The 23,633-nt window shown below is 39.2% G+C and overlaps 1 protein-coding gene across 1 annotated transcript; it reads right to left on the reverse strand.

The window, feature by feature from the left end:
• Positions 1–8,017: 8,017 nt before the first annotated feature.
• On the reverse strand, positions 8,018–20,069 carry LOC130284055 (uncharacterized; the record flags this gene model as incomplete). Its single annotated transcript, XM_056533994.1, is given in 6 exon segments — positions 8,018–8,194; positions 9,287–11,360; positions 13,130–13,300; positions 13,385–13,610; positions 19,885–19,931; positions 20,028–20,069. Coding segments are annotated over 5 exon segments (614 nt in total), but the record flags the coding sequence as incomplete, so codon positions are not given.
• Between the last annotated feature and the right edge of the window lie 3,564 nt (positions 20,070–23,633).

The raw sequence follows: 23,633 nt of genomic DNA on the forward strand, positions 1-23,633 counted from the left end.
ACTGTACACGACATGGGACACTTATGTATATAATGTACAGCAATGTTGTCACTTTATTATTTTTGCGTTAGACACAGTACTCACTGTGATATGTTTTTTCATATATTTTTTGCATCAACACTGTTATGTTTTTCACTTATTCTGCTTTATTGTTCAATGATTGTAAATTACATGTAACCCATATAAAAATGGGATGTGTGTGTCACATTGCATGCTTGAAAAAGACCGTGGTGACGGTCGAAACGTTGTATCCTACCATGAGGCAATAAACACTTTGTTATCCACCATTTTGGAGTGCTGTGGGATAACTTCCTTGCTTTGCATCTACTCTGCTGCCAGTGACCCGGGCTGCGATTGGGCCCGCTTGCACCCGCCTCATCCACACACTCGGTGTACTGCTCCTCTCCTTTACCTATATCTATATCTATATATCTATATATCTATATCTATATATATCTATATATCTATATATCTATATCTATATCTAGTAGTAGAAGAAGAACAGCACAGCCAAATAGAAGAAAAAAAATTATCGTGAGGGGGTGCACGCAGCTCCTGGATCCTTGGTTAGGGGATCATCGTTCAAACAGAAGAAAAAATCTTGTCCACAGCACCAAAGTTCATGAAAAAATATGTGTTTTTATTCCATAAAAGGTGTCAATACAACAGCGACGTTTCAGTCAGCTCAATGCTTGAGAAAGGTCAGGTTGAGCTGACTGAAACGTCGCTGTTGTATTGACACCTTTTATGGAATAAAAACACATATTTTTTCATGAACTTTGGTGCTGTGGACAAGATTTTTTCTTCTATATCTATATCTATATATATGAATATTAGTAAGGTATGATTATAAAAAGAATCTTAATTAAATGAAAAGCTTATATTAGTAACTACATACAGTGGAACTACAAGTCACAGAAGTTAGAAACTGTGTCACAATATAACATCAGTTAGTTAGTTTAGATAGTAGGTAGGTATATATTTCTCTGGAAGATATGATATCAAGAATGGACAACATCTAATTTCTAGATATATAAAATGGAAGTGGTATGTAAACACTCCGCCCCCTGCTAACTCACTACGCACAGAACTCTGGTAAGTACTTTTACAGACACAGTACAAGATATATACTCTATGATACTCTGAATTTGGAGGGAAATTTAAAATAAGTTTCCATGAGAATATTATTTATATCAATGAGATGGCAAAGGATGAATCATTCATAGCATCTTGATGCTTTTTTTTTTTTATAGATGGGGATCAAATATTCCTCTGCAGTAGAATATAAGATCCTCCCATTCTAATATTACTGTCTCGGTATAGAGATTAATAATGAATATTCTATTTTACAGACTAAATAGCACAATTTCATCCACATAAATCTTAATCAAATGTGTGGTAGCCCTTGGGGGTGTATGGTAGGGATGGCATGAGGTTGGCATATGAGGGGTTAACATTAACCCAGTCACTCGTGACGCCAGGGTGAGGGCTGGTATGCTGAATCTATGTTCCGGCCTATCGCCGCCCTTCCCAGAAGCGATAGGTGCAATGAAATGACTGAAGGTCCACAAGCAGATTTAACTTGAATAACTTTACTGCAGTGCTTGCAATATCCAATGCGTAGTAACAGTCTCATATAACAGTTGTGGACCTTGCATTAAACTTATAGTCTCTGAATTTAGGGAGTGATGTGCAGATCCGTCGGATTTAGGGGAAATATCGGGTCCAGTGATACTGCAGAGTGCTTAGGGGATGATACACTCTATAATTTAGATCATTCAGCCGTTGCCGCAAGGCTCAGGCCTAACTCACTGCGATTACTACTATACAGGTCTTGCTTGCTTGCTATCCCAGGAACAAGAGATAGATAAGATGGCCGCCGCTCCCTTTTATGGACAGGGGGCGTGGCGATTTTGATTGGTCCGAACGTCTGCCACTCACTTTACATGGTATCATGGGATTGCTTACATCATAGGATCTATATACATTGCAAAACCCCAAATGAGGCTAGAGATACCAAAGTGAGGCCTGGAACGCATCCAGAGTGAGACCCGAAGGCCCTGAAACACCATGGAAACAAGTAATTAACCATTTATTTGTAGAAATAATACTATATACATTATTCTATGGATAAATTAGAAATCTATACACTATAATACAGGCAACTAGGGGCGGACTGACAGATATTACTAAGTCCTAGGGACTCTGGCTATGGGGACCCATAGATAAATAAGTACTGTATGAAATGCGGTACTGGGACACCTCACATGCAAGATATAACTTACGTGCACCGGAAAGCTGGGTCCATAGAATAGTCATGGACAGCCATTGTCTTGTTACCATGCGATCATATCAGATGAGGCCAGGCAGCATTGTAGAATGTGTCTCATCCTGTCTCTTCATGGCTTCACCCCTCAGGTAGCCTCTAGGAGTGTAGAGTAGTTCTGGAGTAGTTCTGTAAAGCGTATAAGCTCTCCCCCTTTGTGTATACAAACATGGATTTTACCGGAAATTCTTAAAAGTTAATCTAAACCCCATAAATTGGAATCCTCCAATCAACATAATAAGTGTATATTGATACAAATGAGGATTCTAGTGACATCTTTAACCCTATTAACTTCTATATGGCATTCACACGGCCGTCTGTCCCTGTTTTTTTTTATCCCTGTTTCGTTCCGTTCTTGCAGGCTGTAAACAGATTAAAAAAGGTTTTAAAAAATCCCATTCATGTCAATGGGATTTTTTTTTACAATCCATTTACATCCGTTTGTACCCCTCTGCACTCATTTTGTTTTTTTTATTTTTTTGATGGCAGAAAAAATTACACATGCAGTATTTTTTCTTCTACCAGAAAAACGGAAGAAAAAACGGATACAGTAAATTTAACATAGAAGTCTATGGAAAATGGATGAGCCTTTAATGAAATCCTTTTGCATCCTTTTTCTTAATCCGTTTTTTGATCTGTTTTTACTTCTGAGTATGCACAGAGCAAAAATATTTTTGGGGGGTTTATGAACTGAACAATAATGGATACAAACGGATATAGAGCTGCCCATCCATACCCAGAAGATCACATAACCACTCTGAAAACACCACCGGAATAGATTACCATCACCAAGGGATAAGAAGGTACCTCCTAATAACAGGGACAATGTTTTAATTTACCCAGCTCTTAATATTAATACATAACAGACCGAACCGTAACATAATTTGAAGCGCTGGGGTACCCTGGGAAGGGCCCACTGAACAAATAGCCGAACAGCTACTTTCCTTACAGTGTGTATCCACTTATCAGTCTATTGTTTTATGCCTATATCTGTCAGGTATTTCACTTGCTATCTATCAGTGCATTAGTATCCATTTAGACCCTTGGGACAAATAGCAAGATTTATACTCAATATATGATTCTTTTCCCTCTTTCCTAGTTTGCGTTTATTTCACCAGCAGTTCTCTCGAGCATTCATTTATTACAGACACCTCATTAATCAGGTAGGTTAATATCCCCATTAGTTGGTATCTATTTACTCTTCATTCCATTGCACTTTACCGCACACCGCGCGCACTCTTATTCAACTTTTGAGCTTTCTTAATTTCTTTGTAAGGTATACGGGGAAAACGTACGAGAGTGGACTTATTTCACACCCTCCAGCGCTTGTGAATACATTTTGTCAATATTAGATAACTGTTTCACCGGTTTTCATGTCCTTTTAACTCTACAATGAAGCCCCAAACAAATGCACAAGTTTCTAGTAACAGGACATTGTACAGCAAGATGAGGAAAAATGTGTCTGAGAAAAATTGCAGAATTGAAGACAGGAATAAACACGCAAGAAAAGTTATGGAGCCAAGGCATTAAACCAATATATGGACATAATTGATAGTGACAAACCATAAAAACAAGACATGGAGCAAAATAGAGACAAAAAGAAGAAGAGTAGACAAGGTTACAAGACATTAAAAACAAGACATTTAACAAGAAACAGAGACAAGACAAGAAGAGAATTAAACTGATACAAGACAAGAAGAGAAGAAAAGGAGATAAGAAGAGAAGACAAGACAATAAGAGAAGACAAGGAGACAAGACAAAAAGAGAAGACAATGAGACAAGACAAGAAATGTAGAAAATGAGACAAGAAGAGAAGACAAGGAGACAAGACAATAAGAGAAGACAATGAGACAAGACAATAATAGAAGACAATGAGACAAGAAGAGAATACAATGAGACAAGACAAGAAATGTAGACAATGAGACAAGAATAAAATACAAGGAGAGAAGAAGAGAAGACAAGGAGACAAGACAATAAGAGAAGACAATACGGCAAGAAGAGAAGACAATGAGACAAGACAAGAAAAGTAGGCAAGAAGAGAAGACACTGAGACAAGACATAAAAACAAGACATGAAACAAGAAACAGATACAAGACAATGAGACAAGACAAGGATACAAGACAAGAAGAGAAGATAATGAGACAAGACAAAAAGAGAAGACAATGAGACAAGAAGAGAAGAGTATACAAGGTGACAAGACAAGGAGACAAGAAAAGAAGACAATGAGAAAAGAAAAGACATGTAGACAAGGAGACAGGACAAGAAGAGACGACAAGGAGACAATACAAGAATAGAAGACAATGAGACAAGACAAGAAGAGAAGACAATGAGACAAGACAGGAAGAATATACAAAGAGACAATACATGAAGACAAGATAAGGAGACAAGACATAAACACAAAGCATGAAGAGAAGAGATGAATAGGCAACCACAAAAACAAACAAAAAAAAACAAGACACTGAGACAAAAAATCATAATAAAACATGAACATAAAACATTACGACAGATATAGGACATGATAACAAAAAATGGAGACAAGACATGAAGATTTCATAATTTCTTTATTGATCACATAAATGCAGAACACTCTATATACAGAGCCCCTAGTACACAGGACAGCACTGAATATATGATCCCTGGGGAGCTGCAATATGGGGTACACAAGTTTAGAGAAAACCTGAAAATGTACAGTAGATTTCACTGAAGCTAAAAGTCAGTATAAATCATATAGTAAATATATCTAGAATGTTAGGCAGCAGGAACTTCCTTTGCTAAAAAATTGAAACAATGGACTTTATATTGGGTGGCCCAATGTTCTCCAGAAGTTACTTCCATTTTCCTGTAAATTTCATGTATCATTTTCTTTCATCTTATTATTTTTATTTATTTATTTTCTGGAGAAAAAAAAAAAATGAAAAAAAAAATCAAGTAAGGAAGTTAAGGAAAGTCATCCATGTGATGTCACATCCAGCAATGACATCTGAACATTTCAGATACATGTCCAATGCAGGGTGACGGCACATAGACGACATTCATCGTTACAGGTTACATATAGTTCAGTGCATTGTTCCTCTGAATTATCAAAGCTCATTCTATACAGATAAGTTACTTGTATCAATGTATCATAGAGTCTGAATGTCACCATCAGTTTTCTATTGTCACATAGTGCAGCCATTTCAGGGAGCTGTATCCCACATGCACGTTTTTGTTGCTGTACTGCCTAAACAATAAGAAGTCTTATGTATATGTATGGATTTATTGAAGAAAGTGGATTGTCTTATGGGATCTTATTGCCATATGGGATCACAAAATAAATTTTTCCTATAAGGATGCATTCACACAGTATCCTGTGCATATTTGAAGCTGCAGATTTAATGTTGCAGATTTCAATGTAAACTGTAGCTGTAAATCCTTGGCTTCAAATCTGTGCAGGATACTGTATGTGTGAATACACCCTTAGGGAAGGGTCACTCCCAGGGCATCCACAGCATATTTCATGCTGCAGATGTGCTGCCGGCAGTCACAGAAAGATGGCAGAGCAAGCTCCCAGCTACCCGGCCACAGCTTGGAGCTTGCTCTACTGTTTCTCTGTGACTGCCATCAGCGCATCCGCAATGTAAACTATGCTGTGAATGTGCTGTGTGTGACCTTAAAAAGCTTAAATCAGTGAAGTAAGGTGCCCTAAGACCTGTATGCATAATAATATGCATGTGTTACTATGTAAAATACCTTTTGATCTATTTATATCTGTGATCAGTCTTCTGAATTTCTCTCAGAGGTTGGGGGTGTTTCCCCATGGAGGATGATGAACTCCTCTCCTCCCCCCTCCCTCCCCTCTTCTCCTTCTCTCTCTCCTCTCCTCCCCTCTCCTGTCTCCTCTTCATGAGGTCTGCACAAACATTTTATACATTTGCAAAGCATAATGGCTGAATGCATGCTCTATACAACTCCGAAGCAGCCATGCATTCTCCACATAATTCTAATGCAGCCATGAATGCTCTACATAACTCTAATGCAGCCATGTGAAACTATATGGTGCAAGGACAGAAGAAAAAAACCTGCCAAAAAACACTTTTACATTTTCACAGCTTTGTAACTAAAGTGCATGCTTTTTATAACCCTAAAGCAGCCATGTGGAACCTAGCTGGTGCACATACACAATAAATACGTTTGTAAAATGACCAAAGATAAACCATTTTGCATAAAAATAATAGTTTAGCACCTTGTATTGCATGTAACTCTGCATGTGTATGCTTCTCCTGAAGAGGCTGCAAGCTGTCTGAATCTTGTCTGTGCTCTGAGGCACAGCATGGAGATAACCACACGTTCCTCCGCCCTGCCCTCAGAGATTTTGGTCCTTTTTAAAAAAGGACCAAAAAGGCTGAATTTTCTGGGTTCATTTGCAAAATTAAAAAGACAGAGACCCCTAGTGGTCATTTTTTAAACCTGTTTTTCACATGTTTAGCAATCATATTTTTAAATCAAATATATTAGGAAAATGCTTAGTTTTTAAGGAAGTATTAAATAAAAAAAAGTTGTTTCTAACAACATTAACGCTTTAAGTTGAATTTCAATAATCATTATGGAAAACACTTTTTTTAAGAAGGCTCCCTTCCTTCTATCTGCATCCTCATGGTTTCTGTGGTTAAACTTACAATGTAACCATACGATGATCGCGTTTGACAACTTGTCACATTACTGACATCCAATTTATCCCAAGGAGGGTCGAAGTTGAAAGTCCAATAAATCCTTTACGCCCCTCCAGGATTAATTCCATTAACTAGGGAACCCCCTATATTAAAAACACTTCTTTATTGTCTTCTTGTTAAAAGCAAAACAAAGAAAAACGTATTTTGTGTATATTATGATACAGTGGTGTATTAAAAACAGCCTCAGGATAGGGTATATTAATGGGATACTCCGGCCCGAAGACATCTTATCCCCTAACAAAAGCTGGGGCCCCCCGCAAGCACCCACCCAACTGTGAGCACTGCAGGAAGCGCTGAATGCTCCAAGTCTTATGCCTCCTGATCACAGGGACGGAGTATCGCAACATCCCGACTCTGCCCCCGTGTGATGTCATGCCCCGCCCCTCAATGCAAGTCTATGGGAGGAGGCGTGATGGCCATAGTTGTGATGTCACGTTCTCCGTCCCCACGGTCGGGAGTTATGAGACATCAGCAGGATACATCTTGTGCAGGGGAAACAGACAGGAGCGGTGGCATGGGGGGGGGGGGGTAGTTGGGCAACGGACCGTTTTGCATCGCGCTTCGTTAGGCCCCTGAATTAAATTGAGATTTTTCCCCTATTTCTTTCATTTGTGGGTACAATCAGCTATTTTTTCTCCCACATGGGATGTTCAATACTTTTTATATTGTCCAGCAAAGCATCCCCCCCCCCCCCCCCCCAACCTTTCGCCGGCTACAACCGGCTTTATCAAGATGTTTTATTTTAACAAGAAGTCTATAAATAAGTGTTTTTAATATAGGGGTTTCCCTAGTTTCGGGAATTAGTCCGGGAGGGGCGTAATGCCCTGACGGGAATAATAGGATTTATTGGACTGGCAACTTTTCACATGACACAACAATGTTATCCCTCACCATCTCTTTAGCTGATAGTGACACCATCCATTGTAATTTATCAATAATGGTCGATATGTTAAAGAATAACCCTCATTATCGATCCATTTACCTCTATTTATCACATTTCTCATGGTCACCAAGGGCTCTAAAAACTTCTTCTCCTCTGTAGAGAACAGGAACAAGTCGGAAGCCTTTTTCTTAATACTGGGCTGGCCGCTCAGAATCCGCGATTTCTCCTCATCGCTGCCATTCTGCAGATCATCCACCACCACAATCACATTCTTACCTAAAATAGAAAGGCGGGAGCATTAGGTTCTCTTATTTTATAACCTGTAGAATAACTCTAAAGACTGACATATAAATGATGGAACTTAAACCATGCACTGTTAATTAAAATATAGAAATACAAATTATCATTATTATAATTAATTATTAATATATTAATGTTGGATTTAAAAGGATATGAACACTTCTGAAGACATTTTTAAAGCATGGTACATATTTTAGAAATAGAACATTTACAGTTGGTTGTGAATGATTACAAATGTTGGAGCTCTTGTTTTTTGCTTCTACTGTATATATAACAATATGATACAAGCTGGACGATGCCAGACAGTGTTCAGTCAGATGAGTGGTCCGTCTGGTCAATGTTCAGTCAGATGAGTGGTCCGTCCGGTCAATGTTCAGTAAGATGAGTGGTACGTCTGGTTAGTCTGCAGCCCCTCTTTCTCTCGCTCTCTGTATTTTACGAAATCACTTTTTCATTGTGGATCAGCGAGGACTCCTGTCAAAATGACAGGTGTCCTGGCTCCTCTAGACAGTAAAAAGTCATGCATAGTGTATCAATGATTATTGGAGAGGAGCAGAGAATCCTGTCAAAATGACAGGTATCCCTACTACTCTAAGTAGCTTTCAATATGCCCTATTGTCTGCAACTAGATCAGTGAATGCAAAATGAGCAGTAAGCATGCAATCTATGCCTCACATTTTAGTAAGTAAAAGAGGAGTTAACAGGAGTTCATGCCCCTTATCAGCTTCACCTAAGCATTTCTGATTTCAGGGTTGGTGATAGAAATTACCTATTCACAAAATCATTGGTCACAGTCATGTCCTACCTCAGCCACTATTTAGCATATCCACATGCCAACCTATAACCTGGAAGCTCTGTGCAGTGGGTCTACGTCTCTGGGAGAACAGCGGTGTCAGGGGTTCAAGGAAGGTAAGTACAGGTGATTCCGCCTGCCTGACCATCTAGGGAGAATTTTATTGTTTTCTGAAGACTTAAACACCAAAAACTGAATAACCAAATCCGTAATGAAGAACCAAAGCCTGATCCAAGACCCAAAAGGCTGAATACTAAAAACCTATTGCCTCTTACTTAGCATCCCGGACATGTAGTCCAGCTCCTCATCATACAGAGAATCGGTGACATCGGTGATATTGATCCTCCCTCGGTTTTTTGTGTGGTACAAGATTCCAAATGAACAATTGGAGACGTTGGTCATGAACTGGTGGAAACCTCTGTTGGAAATATAATAAGGATGGAACTTTTCTACAGCATTACGGAAATATGAAGATTCCAGCTGGATCTTCAGCCATTCATAGTCACTGTCCGCAGATCGCGAAAAGACTCCAACTGTATGACCCTGAGAAAACAAGAAGAACCACAAAGAGCAGCAAAGACCGTGAGTGTTAGTCGGAACCTCAGTTAGTGTCTTGATCCTATAAGGTCATCACAGCTCGTATTTATGTTAGGTAAGAGACCATCTGACAGGACACAAGACCCCCTGATACAGTTGTCAACAGATAGGTAACTGTTCTATTTATTGGTGACTCTGGTTTGGCTGATACTTCCTAGTAATATCTCTAGTCATATTTTATTTTCATTTCCTGGCCCACAGGTTTTCTACGTTCAGTAGCTAAGCAGAACCTACACCCAGAAGCATGCAGCATGCCGCCAGCAATGACGGAGTGGAGTCATGGCTGCTGCCACTGCCGCCTCCTGTCCTCTGATGATTGACACCTTTTTCCTTATAGACAGTGATTGGGAGATATCTATGGTGTCAGTCATAGGGTAAGTGGGCAGCAGCAGCCATGACTACTCTCTGGCAGTGCTTGTATATTCTACAGAATAATACTTCAAAAGGTATGGTGCCACTATTGCTACAAAGTAATCAGGATCACTGGGCTACGGTACCTCTATCACAGTGGGAGACCGAAGTGCTAAATGTGCCGGTCCGGCGGTGCTGGGAACCAGAAAGAACTAAGTCACTAAATATGTTTAGCATAGAAGAGACACGGTTACCACACTCACTGCTAGGCTTCAGCTTTGAGGGCGGAAGAAGCGTACAAAGCACAAAACTGCCGGCAGTCACCTCTGAGCACCCTGCATCGTGTCTGGAACCGGTGACGTCTGTATGAGCAGTTGAAGCAGAGTCGCCTGGCTGAAGCCTAGCAGTGAGTGCGGATAATGGTGCCTCTTCTATGCTATATTTATATATATTACGGTATATGGGATAGACGGCTCAAAGTATCGTAGCCTTCAGCAAGGCAGCATAACCAAGGTTACAGGTTCTCTAGACACGGACACATTTATAAAGACAGTTTTTTTGCCATAAATATGGACTAATCAATGGTGAAGCTTGAACATCGCATTTCGAAAATATCACAGCACCGCTGCATTCACCTGGCAGTTCCTTGGTTTAGATTGAATACTTAAAGGGGTATTCCAGCTTTATACATTTTTCTAAATCTTATTCTCTATTCAAAGCCCCCTAGTGATGTCACACCAGGCCCCTCCATTCATGTCTATGGGAGGGGGCATGACGGTCATCATTCCCCCTCTCATAGACAAGAATGGAGGGGCGTGGTGTGACATCACTAGGGGGCAGGGGCATGATGTCACATCCCCGTCTCGGAGGCAGCGCTCGGCACAGAATGCAGGGGGCTGCACCAAGATTGCAGGGGTCCCCAGTGGCGGGACCCATGCGATCATACATCTTATCCCCTATCCTTTGGATAGGGGATAAGATGTATAAAGCCGGAATACCCCTTTAACCTGTTATAAGGTTACAACACATGTAACAAATGTGCACATCAGTTACTATGCCAAACATTTCCACTGGCCCCGTACCAGCCGAGACCAGATCCATAGTGTAGAAGGGATGTTCTCTCTAACTTGCTGCAATTCAATAAGAATCATTAATTTTATAACATTTTGCACTTGTTAACTTTGGGGCTTTTGGACGCAGATTTTGTAGTTTTTCAATCACATTTATTTATAATGATATAAGGATATGCTGGTGATGATGCTTTACATATCATCTAGGGAACTATAAGACAGATGGTCTTTCTCCCCGCTGTTTCCGCGGCTCTCGTGGACCTCCCTTCTTCATAGGTCTTCTCATGTCTATCCATGTAGCAGCATTGAAAAGTGTCATTTCTTACCTTATCTGGGAACAAAAATACAGAAATAAAAAAATCAGTTTGAGAGACACCCCGTGATCTGTAAGGGCTTTGATCGTGTGGATGGACTGTAAGTTGACCATGCGTTTTAGATAGCTGTCATTTGTTCCGCTAACAGTTCTCTCCTGATCACCCCCATGCACACTAGGCCGAGAGTACATGTGTTGTCAATGGGGAAAGGGGAGGGAGCTGCTGCCAGACACCTCTGGTAGCAGCTTATCTCCTGAGAATAAAGAGATCAAGCATGTTGGGATCCAACAGGTCTGTCGTTCTCTCCCCAATGATTCAAGGGGCTAAACTTATCCTCGACAACTAAAGGATCAAGAAGCCGAAATTGGGGGAGAATTAGTAGATTGCGTATATATGATATGGTTGGTATTTGGTTGGCTTTAATCTAATGTGTATGCCCAGCATCAACCTGTCCATACACAGTAGACATGTGTGGTGTCCCAGTACCGTATTGTATACGTTACCTGTATAGAGGTCCCCATAGTCAGAGTCCCTAGGATGTCGGGGTCCCTCTTCTGTAGTTTTCCCCTTGTCACCCCTCAGTTAGTCAATGACTATAGGTAAGTTCTTATCAATATAAATATAGGTATAAGTATGGAAAGATGTATATATTCAATTGCCTACCTGTTCAAGTGTAGCAGGACCTTCGGGTCATGTGATTAGGTTAGAACCCTATGGTTTTGCTGCAGGACCTTTGGAGGTTCCCATGATGTGTTCACCCACAATGCAATGTAACGGTGAGTGACAGTTGTTACGGACCAATCCAAAATGGCTCAGCCCCTGCCCATATAAGGGACCTGCGCCATCTTGATCCCTCTCTTGGGTTGCTGATTCTGGAAGAGGTAGGACCTCCGCAGCTTACAAGACAATTTACTAGGCCAAAGCCTTGCGTCCTAGGCCTATAGCTAGCGGATAGACTAAGCAATTCCCCGCTACTCATCGCAAGATCACTGGACCTAAATACCCCCCTAAATCCAGCGGATCTCTGCTATATAATCTTCAAGAAGCTAAATTGGGCTTATCTGATCCCAACCAACTGTCAATCACTGCTCAGCTATATCTGTAGAGACTCTGTTACCTGGACTGTTACTATGTTCCGAACACTGGTCGCTGGAGTACCCCTCTAAGTGTATGGTGGAATCTCAATCCTCCCTCAGTAGATGATGTTGAGGGAGAGAAGGATTGTTCATGTTGTGCTCAAGGAGATAAGTCACCACCAGACAAATCTGGTAGCGGCTTAAAAGAGTAGTCCAGTTTAGGAAAATGTGTCACCTATCCAAAGGATAGGGGATAAGTGTCAGATTGTGGGGGGGTCCAACTGCAGGGACCTCCGCGATCTCCTGCCTGGTGCCCTGGCTCTCCTCATGCTCAAAGCTGTGTCGACCACCACATGATCACTGCACCTCTATGGGAGAGCTGGAGATACACGAGTACGTCGCTTCAGCTCTTCCATAGAGATGCATGGAAGGTGCATGCTGAACAAGGTTCCTTGAACAAGGAGAGCCGGAGCACTGCGCAGGAGGGATCAGACCCCCAGTGATCTGACACTTAATCCTTATCCTTTGGATAGGGGATACATTTTCATAAACTGGATAACCCCTTTAACACCCCCTCCCCCCATTCAATCCAAACCCATAAACAATGAGCCGAGCAGAATTGAAGGGATAGTCGTGTAACTGACTGGTATCTCATGTAGACGGCCATCTTTAGCCTCATCACACAGTATCCCCTGAGGACATGACAATACCTTTCATAGATTCCTTCATATCCTCCATCTTCCTATTGTAACACTGCAGATCGTTTTCGTACCAGGTGATTTGGAGTTTTGAGAAGTTTAGTACTGTAAAGTCGCACTGATCCCTTATCTGCCCATTGTCTGGGGTATTTTCACTCAGCAAAATTATGACTTTCTTCATTGCTGGATATAAAGAAGAAGAAGACACTGAGAATCAATAACTCTGTTCCTGGGGTCTGAGACGTCCAGATCTATCACCTTACTGACCATAGTGAGAGGACAATTCCTTCACTTCTTCTAACGTCTCCGAATCCCATTTGTCATTTTCGAAACAAAACAGGACGCAATGGCAGGAGGCGACTTTACTCCTGAATTTATCATCTCCATGAATCGGAAATTCCTCTTCCTTTTCGTTGCCTTTATACTTATTGAAGATTATTGACTTTAATACATTTTTGATCCAGTTACATGAATAGGGAGACTTAGTAACAACCTACAAATAAGAAGATAGAAATATCATGAGGGAAGACATGTTGTCATCCAATGTGAGATCTGCCAGGAAGGAAAACTACAGAGAGAGAAGAAAACTTGGTGCTATAACCTACAGTGATCAGGACCAAACTGTATTGTTCAAGGCCCATTGTTGTCTATAGCTAAATATCTCACCCAGCATCCCCTAAAGATACATATATCACCCTTCTCCTATATAGATAATAATATATCACCCAGCATCCCCTAAAGATACATATATCACCCATCATCCACTATAGATAATAATATATCTCACCCATCATCTTCTATAGATAATAATATATCACCCATCATCTTCTATAGATAATAATATATCACCCATCATCCTCTATAGATAATAATATATATCACCCATCATCTTCTATAGATAATAATATATCACCCATCATCCCCTGTAGATAATATATATCACCCATCATCCCCTATAGATAATAATATATCTCACCCATCACCCCTATAGATAATAATATATCACCCATCATCCCCTATAGATAATAATATATATCATCCATCACCTCTATAGATAATAATATATCACCAATTGTCCTCTATAGATAATAATATATCTCACCCATCATCCCCTATATATAATAATATATCACCCATGACCCCCTATAGATAATAATATATCACCCATTGTCCTCTATCGATAATAATATATAACCCATCTTCCCCTATAGATAATAATATATAACCCATCATCCCCTACAGATAATAATATATCACCCATCGTCCTCTATAGATAATAATATATCACCCATCATCCACTATAGATAATAATATATATCACCCATCATCTTCTATAGATAATAATATATCACCCATCATCCTCTATATATAATAATATATATCACCCATCATCTTCTATAGATAATAATATATCACCCATCATCCCCTGTAGATAATATATATCACCCATCATCCCCTATAGATAATAATATATCACCCATCATCCCCTATAGATAATAATATATCACCCATCATCCCTATAGATAATAATATATCACCCATCATCTTCTATAGATAATAATATATCACCCATCATCCTCTATAGATAATAATATATATCACCCATCATCTTCTATAGATAATAATATATCACCCATCATCCCCTGTAGATAATATATATCACCCATCATCCCCTATAGATAATAATATATCTCACCCATCACCCCTATATATAATAATATATCACCCATCATCCCCTATAGATAATAATATATATCATCCATCACCTCTATAGATAATAATATATCACCAATTGTCCTCTATAGATAATAATATATCTCACCCATCATCCCCTATATATAATAATATATCACCCATGACCCCCTATAGATAATAATATATCACCCATTGTCCTCTATCGATAATAATATATAACCCATCATCCCCTGTAGATAATAATATATCACCCATCATCCACTATAGATAATAATATATATCACCCATCATCTTCTATAGATAATAATATATCACCCATCATCCTCTATAGATAATAATATATATCACCCATCATCTTCTATAGATAATAATATATCACCCATCATCCCCTGTAGATAATATATATCACCCATCATCCCCTATAGATAATAATATATCTCACCCATCACCCCTATAGATAATAATATATCACCCATCATCCCCTATAGATAATAATATATCTCACCCATCATCCCCTATAGATAATAATATATCACCAATTGTCCTCTATAGATAATAATATATATCACCCATCATCCCATATAGATAATAATATATATCACCCATCACCCCTATAAATAATAATATATCACCCATCATCCCCTATAGATAATAATATATATCACCCATCACCTCTATAGATAATAATATATCACCAATTGTCCTCTATAGATAATAATATATATCACCCATCATCCCATATAGATAATAATATATCACCCATCACCTCTATAGATAATAATATATCACCAATTGTCCTCTATAGATAATAATATCTCACCCATCGTCCTCTATAGATAATAATATATCACCCATTGTCCTCTATCGATAATAATATATAACTCATCATCCCCTATAGATAATAATATAAAACCCATCATCCCCTACAGATAATAATATATCACCCATCGTCCTCTATAGATAATAATATATCACCCATCATCCCCTATAGATAATAGTATATCAACCATCGTCCTCTATAGATAATAATATATCACCAATTGTCATCTATAGATAATAATATACCACCCATCATCCCCTATAGATAATAATATACCACCCATCATCCTCTATAGATAATAATATATCACCAATTGTCCTCTATAGATAATAATATATCACCCATCATCCCCTATAGATAATAATATATCACCCATCATCCCCTATAGCTAATAATATATCACCTATCATCCCCTATAGATAATAGTATATCACCCATCATCCCATATAGATAATAATATACCACCCATCATCCTCTATAGATAATAATATATCACCAATTGTCCTCTATAGATAATAATATATCACCCATCACCCCTATAGATAATAACATATACCACCCATCATCCCCTATAGATAATAATATATATCACCCATCATCCTCTATAGATAGTAGTATATCACCCATCATCCCCTATAGATAATAGTATATCACCCATCATCCCCTATAGATAATAATATATATCACCCGTCATCCTCTATAGATAATAATATATATCACCCATCGTCCCCTATAGATAATAATATATATCACCCATCATCCCCTATAGATAATAATATATCACCCATCATCCCCTATAGATAATAATATATATCACCCATCACCCCCTATAGATAATAATCTATCACCCATCATCCCCATAGATAATAATATATATCACCCATCACCCCCTATAGATAATAATAGATCACCCATCATCCCCTATAGATAGTAGTATATCACCCATCATCCCCTATAGATAATATATATATATATATATATATATATATATATATCACCCATCATCCCCTATAGATAATAATATATATCATCCATCACCCCCTATAGATAATATTATATCACCCATCATCCCCTATAGATAATAATATATCACCCATCATCTTCTATAGATAATAATATATCACCCATCATCCCCTATAGATAATAATATATCTCCCCATCATCCTCTGTAGATAATAATATATCTCACCCATGACCCCTATAGATAATAATATATATCACCCATCATCACCTATAGATAATAATATATCACCCATCATCCCCTATAGATAATAATATATCTCCCCATCATCCTCTGTAGATAATAATATATCTCACCCATCACCCCTATAGATAATAATATATATCACCCATCATCACCTATAGATAATAATATATCACCCATCATCCCCTATAGATAGTAGTATATCACCCATCATCCCCTATAGATAATGATATATACCACCCATCATCCCCTATAGATAATAGTATATCATGAGGGAAGACATGTTGTCATCCAATGTGAGATCTGCCAGGAAGGAAAACTACAGAGAGAGAAGAAAACTTGGTGCTATAACCTACAGTGATCAGGACCAAACTGTATTGTTCAAGGCCCATTGTTGTCTATAGCTAAATATATCACCCAGCATCCCCTAAAGATACATATATCACCCTTCTCCTATATAGATAATAATATATCACCCAGCATCCCCTAAAGATACATATATCACCCTTCTCCTATATAGATAATAATATATCACCCAGCATCCCCTAAAGATACATATATCACCCTTCTCCTATATAGATAATAATATATCACCCAGCATCCCCTAAAGATACATATATCACCCTTCTCCTATATAGATAATAATATATCACCCAGCATCCCCTAAAGATACATATCTCACCCTTCTCCTATATAGATAATAATATATCACCCAGCATCCCCTAAAGATACATATCTCACCCTTCTCCTATATAGATAATAATATATCACCCAGCATCCCCTAAAGATACATATATCACCCTTCTCCTATATAGATAATAATATATCACCCAGCATCCCCTAAAGATACATATCTCACCCTTCTCCTATATAGATAATAATATATCACCCAGCATCCCCTAAAGGTACATATATCACCCTTCTCCTATATAGATAATAATATATCACCCAGCATCCCCTAAAGATACATATATCACCCTTCTCCTATATAGATAATAATATATCACCCAGCATCCCCTAAAGATACATATCTCACCCTTCTCCTATATAGATAATAATATATCACCCAGCATCCCCTAAAGATACATATATCACCCTTCTCCTATATAGATAATAATATATCACCCAGCATCCCCTAAAGATACATATCTCACCCTTCTCCTATATAGATAATAATATATCACCCAGCATCCCCTAAAGATACATATATCACCCTTCTCCTATATAGATAATAATATATCACCCAGCATCCCCTAAAGATACATATCTCACCCTTCTCCTATATAGATAATAATATATCACCCAGCATCCCCTAAAGATACATATCTCACCCATCATCCACTATAGATAATAATATATCTCACCCATCATCTTCTATAGATAATAATATATCACCCATCATCTTCTATAGATAATAATATATCACCCATCATCTTCTATAGATAATAATATATCACCCATCATCTTCTATAGATAATAATATCTCACCCAGCATCCCCTAAAGATACATATATCACCCTTCTCCTATATAGATAATAATATATCACCCAGCATCCCCTAAAGATACATATATCACCCTTCTCCTATATAGATAATAATATATCACCCAGCATCCCCTAAAGATACATATATCACCCTTCTCCTATATAGATAATAATATATCACCCAGCATCCCCTAAAGATACATATCTCACCCTTCTCCTATATAGATAATAATATATCACCCAGCATCCCCTAAAGATACATATATCACCCATTCTCCTATATAGATAATAATATATCACCCAGCATCCCCTAAAGGTACATATATCACCCATTCTCCTATATAGATAATAATATATCACCCAGCATCCCCTAAAGATACATATATCACCCATTCTCCTATATAGATAATAATATATCACCCAGCATCCCCTAAAGATACATATATCACCCATTCTCCTATATAGATAATAATATATCACCCAGCATCCCCTAAAGATACATATCTCACCCTTCTCCTATATAGATAATAATATATCACCCAGCATCCCCTAAAGGTACATATATCACCCTTCTCCTATATAGATAATAATATATCACCCAGCATCCCCTAAAGATACATATCTCACCCTTCTCCTATATAGATAATAATATATCACCCAGCATCCCCTAAAGATACATATATCACCCATCATCCACTATAGATAATAATATATCACCCAGCATCCTCTATAGATAATAATATATATATCACCCATCATCCACTATACATAATAATATATCTCACCCATCATCTTCTATAGATAATAATATATATCACCCATCATCTTCTATAGATAATAATATATCATCCATCATCTTCTATAGATAATAATATATCACCCATCATCCTCTATAGATAATAATATATCATCCATCATCTTCTATAGATAATAATATATCACCCATCATCCTCTATAGATAATAATATATATCACCCATCATCTTCTATAGATAATAATATATCACCCATCATCCCCTGTAGATAATATATATCATCCAGCATCCCCTATAGATAATAATATATCACCCATCATCCCCTATAGATAATAATATATCTCACCCATCATCTTCTATAGATAATAATATATCACCCATCATCTTCTATAGATAATAATATATCACCCATCATCCCCTGTAGATAATATATATCACCCATCATCCCCTATAGATAATAATATATCACCCATCATCCCCTATAGATAATAATATATCACCCATCACTTCTATAGATAATAATATATCACCAAGTGTCCTCTATAGATAATAATATATCACCCATCATCCCCTATATATAATAATATATCACCCATCACCCCCTATAGATAATAATATATCACCCATCACCCCCTATAGATAATAATATCTCACCCATCATCCCCTATAGATAATAATATATCACCCATCATCCCCTATAGATAGTAGTATATCACCCATCATCCACTATAGATAACAATATATCACCCATCATCCCCTATAGATAATAATATATCACCCATCATCCCCATAGATAATAATATATCTCACCCATAACTCAGACTCTATATTCTTCCACACCACGTGCCTCCAATTATCTGCAGATACAGAAGAAAAATGCTGAGCATGAGAATATATATAAGTGTATACATGTGTGTATATTATATCTGGAGTCACTCACTGTATATACTGACCAGATATTGTGGCATTTACTAATTCATAGTCATCATCTCCTCCTAGATGGTAAAAATAAAGATATTAACTCATCTCATAGATATTAATTATTGTTCTATTCTACATTTACGAAAACACATAAAGACACTAGATGTATAGATAGATAGATAGATAGATAGATAGATAGATAGATAGATATGAGATAGAAAGATATGAGATAGATAGATAGATAGATAGATAGATATGAGATAGATAGATAGATAGATAGATAGATAGATAGATATGAGATAGATAGATAGAAAGATAGATAGATAGATAGATAGATATGAGATAGATAGATATGAGATAGATAGATAGATGGATAGATAGATAGATATGAGATAGATATGAGATAGATAGATATGAGATAGATAGATAGCAAGATAGATAGATAGATATGAGATAGATAGATATGAGATAGATAGATAGATGGATAGATAGATAGATATGAGATAGATATGAGATAGATAGATATGAGATAGATAGATAGATAGATAGATATGAGATAGTTTGATAGATAGATAGATATGAGATAGATGAGGACCCAGAGGGGAGGAGCCCCCACCTGATGAGGACCCAGAGAGGAGGAGCTCCCACCTGATGAGGACCCAGAGAGGAGGAGCTCCCACCTGATGAGGACCCAGAGAGGAGGAGCTCCCACCTGATGAGGACCCAGAGAGGAGGAGCTCCCACCTGATGAGGACCCAGTGAGGAGGAGCCCCAACCTGATGAGGACCCAGAGAGGAGGAGCTCCCACCTGATGAGGACCCAGTGAGGAGGAGCCCCAACCTGATGAGGACCCAGAGAGGAGGAGCTCCCACCTGATGAGGACCCAGTGAGGAGGAGCCCCAACCTGATGAGGACCCAGAGAGGAGGAGCTCCCACCTGATGAGGACCCAGTGAGGATGAGCCCCAACCTGATGAAGACCCAGAGAGGAGGAGCCCCCACCTGATGAGGACCCAGTGAGGATGAGCCCCAACCTGATGAGGACCCAGTGAGGAGGAGCCCCAACCTGATGAGGACCCAGAGAGGAGGAGCCCCCACCTGATGAGGACCCAGAGAGGAGGAGCCCCCACCTGATGAGGACCCAGAGAGGAGGAGCCCCCACCTGATGAGGACCCAGTGAGGAGGAGCCCCCAACCTGATGAAGACCCAGTGAGGAGGAGCCCCCACCTGATGAGGACCCAGAGGGGAGGAGCCCCAACCTGATGAGGACCCAGAGGGGAGGAGCTCCCACCTGATGAGGACCCAGTGAGGAGGAGCCCCCACATGATGAGGACCCAGAGAGGAGGTTATGAGGTCCCACAACCTGCTGAACAACTTGACATTAACCCCCTCCCATCTCAACTTAGAGAACCAATTAAGTTGAGGGGCAAAGGCTGCAAGAAATGGCCGATGTGTCACAATGATGGAGTCACCAATAAGAACATTTCACGGAAGAGCTCGGAATATTAGAGCGCGATATCATGACATGAGAGGAGTCTCTCTTTAGACCTGCACCATTGGTTATACCATGAGGTCAGAGCTTCACATCTATAGTGCTCCTCTGAGTGTCACATCTATACTGCTCCTCTGAGTGTTACATCTATAGTGCTCCTCTGAGTGTTACATCTATAGTGCTCCTCTGAGTGTCACATCTATAGTGCTCCTCTGAGTGTCACATCTATAGTGCTCCTCTGAGTGTTACATCTATAGTGCTCCTCTGAGTGTTACATCTATACTGCTCCTCTGATGTCACATCTATAGTGCTCCTCTGAGTGTTACATCTATAGTGCTCCTCTGAGTGTCACATCTATAGTGCTCCTCTGAGTGTCACATCTATAGTGCTCCTCTGAGTGTTACATCTATAGTGCTCCTCTGAGTGTTACATCTATACTGCTCCTCTGAGTGTTACATCTATACTGCTCCTCTGATGTCACATCTATAGTGCTCCTCTGAGTGTCACATCTATACTGCTCCTCTGAGTGTTACATCTATACTGCTCCTCTGATGTCACATCTATAGTGCTCCTCTGAGTGTCACATCTATAGTGCTCCTCTGAGTGTCACATCTATAGTGCTCCTCTGAGTGTTACATCTATACTGCTCCTCTGAGTGTCACATCTATACTGCTCCTCTGATGTCACATCTATAGTGCTCCTCTGAGTGTCACATCTATAGTGCTCCTCTGAGTGTCACATCTATACTGCTCCTCTGATGTCACATCTATAGTGCTCCTCTGAGTGTTACATCTATAGTGCTCCTCTGAGTGTCACATCTATAGTGCTCCTCTGAGTGTCACATCTATAGTGCTCCTCTGAGTGTTACATCTATAGTGCTCCTCTGAGTGTCACATCTATAGTGCTCCTCTGAGTGTTACATCTATACTGCTCCTCTGAGTGTCACATCTATAGTGCTCCTCTGATGTCACATCTATAGTGCTCCTCTGAGTGTCACATCTATAGTGCTCCTCTGAGTGTCACATCTATAGTGCTCCTCTGAGTGTCACATCTATAGTGCTCCTCTGATGTCACATCTATAGTGCTCCTCTGATGTCACATCTATAGTGCTCCTCTGAGTGTCACATCTATAGTGCTCCTCTGAGTGTTACATCTATAGTGCTCCTCTGAGTGTCACATCTATAGTGCTCCTCTGAGTGTCACATCTATACTGCTCCTCTGAGTGTTACATCTATAGTGCTCCTCTGAGTGTCACATCTATAGTGCTCCTCTGAGTGTTACATCTATAGTGCTCCTCTGAGTGTTACATCTATAGTGCTCCTCTGAGTGTTACATCTATAGTGCTCCTCTGAGTGTCACATCTATAGTGCTCCTCTGAGTGTCACATCTATAGTGCTCCTCTGAGTGTCACATCTATAGTGCTCCTCTGAGTGTCACATCTATAGTGCTCCTCTGAGTGTTACATCTATAGTGCTCCTCTGAGTGTCACATCTATAGTGCTCCTCTGAGTGTTACATCTATAGTGCTCCTCTGAGTGTTACATCTATACTGCTCCTCTGAGTGTTACATCTATAGTGCTCCTCTGAGTGTTACATCTATACTGCTCCTCTGAGTGTTACATCTATAGTGCTCCTCTGAGTGTCACATCTATAGTGCTCCTCTGAGTGTCACATCTATAGTGCTCCTCTGAGTGTTACATCTATACTGCTCCTCTGAGTGTTACATCTATAGTGCTCCTCTGAGTGTCACATCTATAGTGCTCCTCTGAGTGTCACATCTATAGTGCTCCTCTGAGTGTTACATCTATAGTGCTCCTCTGATGTCACATCTATAGTGCTCCTCTGAGTGTCACATCTATAGTGCTCCTCTGAGTGTTACATCTATAGTGCTCCTCTGAGTGTTACATCTATACTGCTCCTCTGAGTGTTACATCTATAGTGCTCCTCTGAGTGTCACATCTATAGTGCTCCTCTGAGTGTCACATCTATAGTGCTCCTCTGAGTGTCACATCTATAGTGCTCCTCTGAGTGTCACATCTATAGTGCTCCTCTGAGTGTCACATCTATAGTGCTCCTCTGAGTGTCACATCTATACTGCTCCTCTGAGTGTCACATCTATAGTGCTCCTCTGAGTGTCACATCTATAGTG

Source organism: Hyla sarda, chromosome 8 (genome assembly GCF_029499605.1).
Source record: "Hyla sarda isolate aHylSar1 chromosome 8, aHylSar1.hap1, whole genome shotgun sequence".
NCBI classification, from domain to species: Eukaryota; Metazoa; Chordata; class Amphibia; order Anura; family Hylidae; genus Hyla; species Hyla sarda.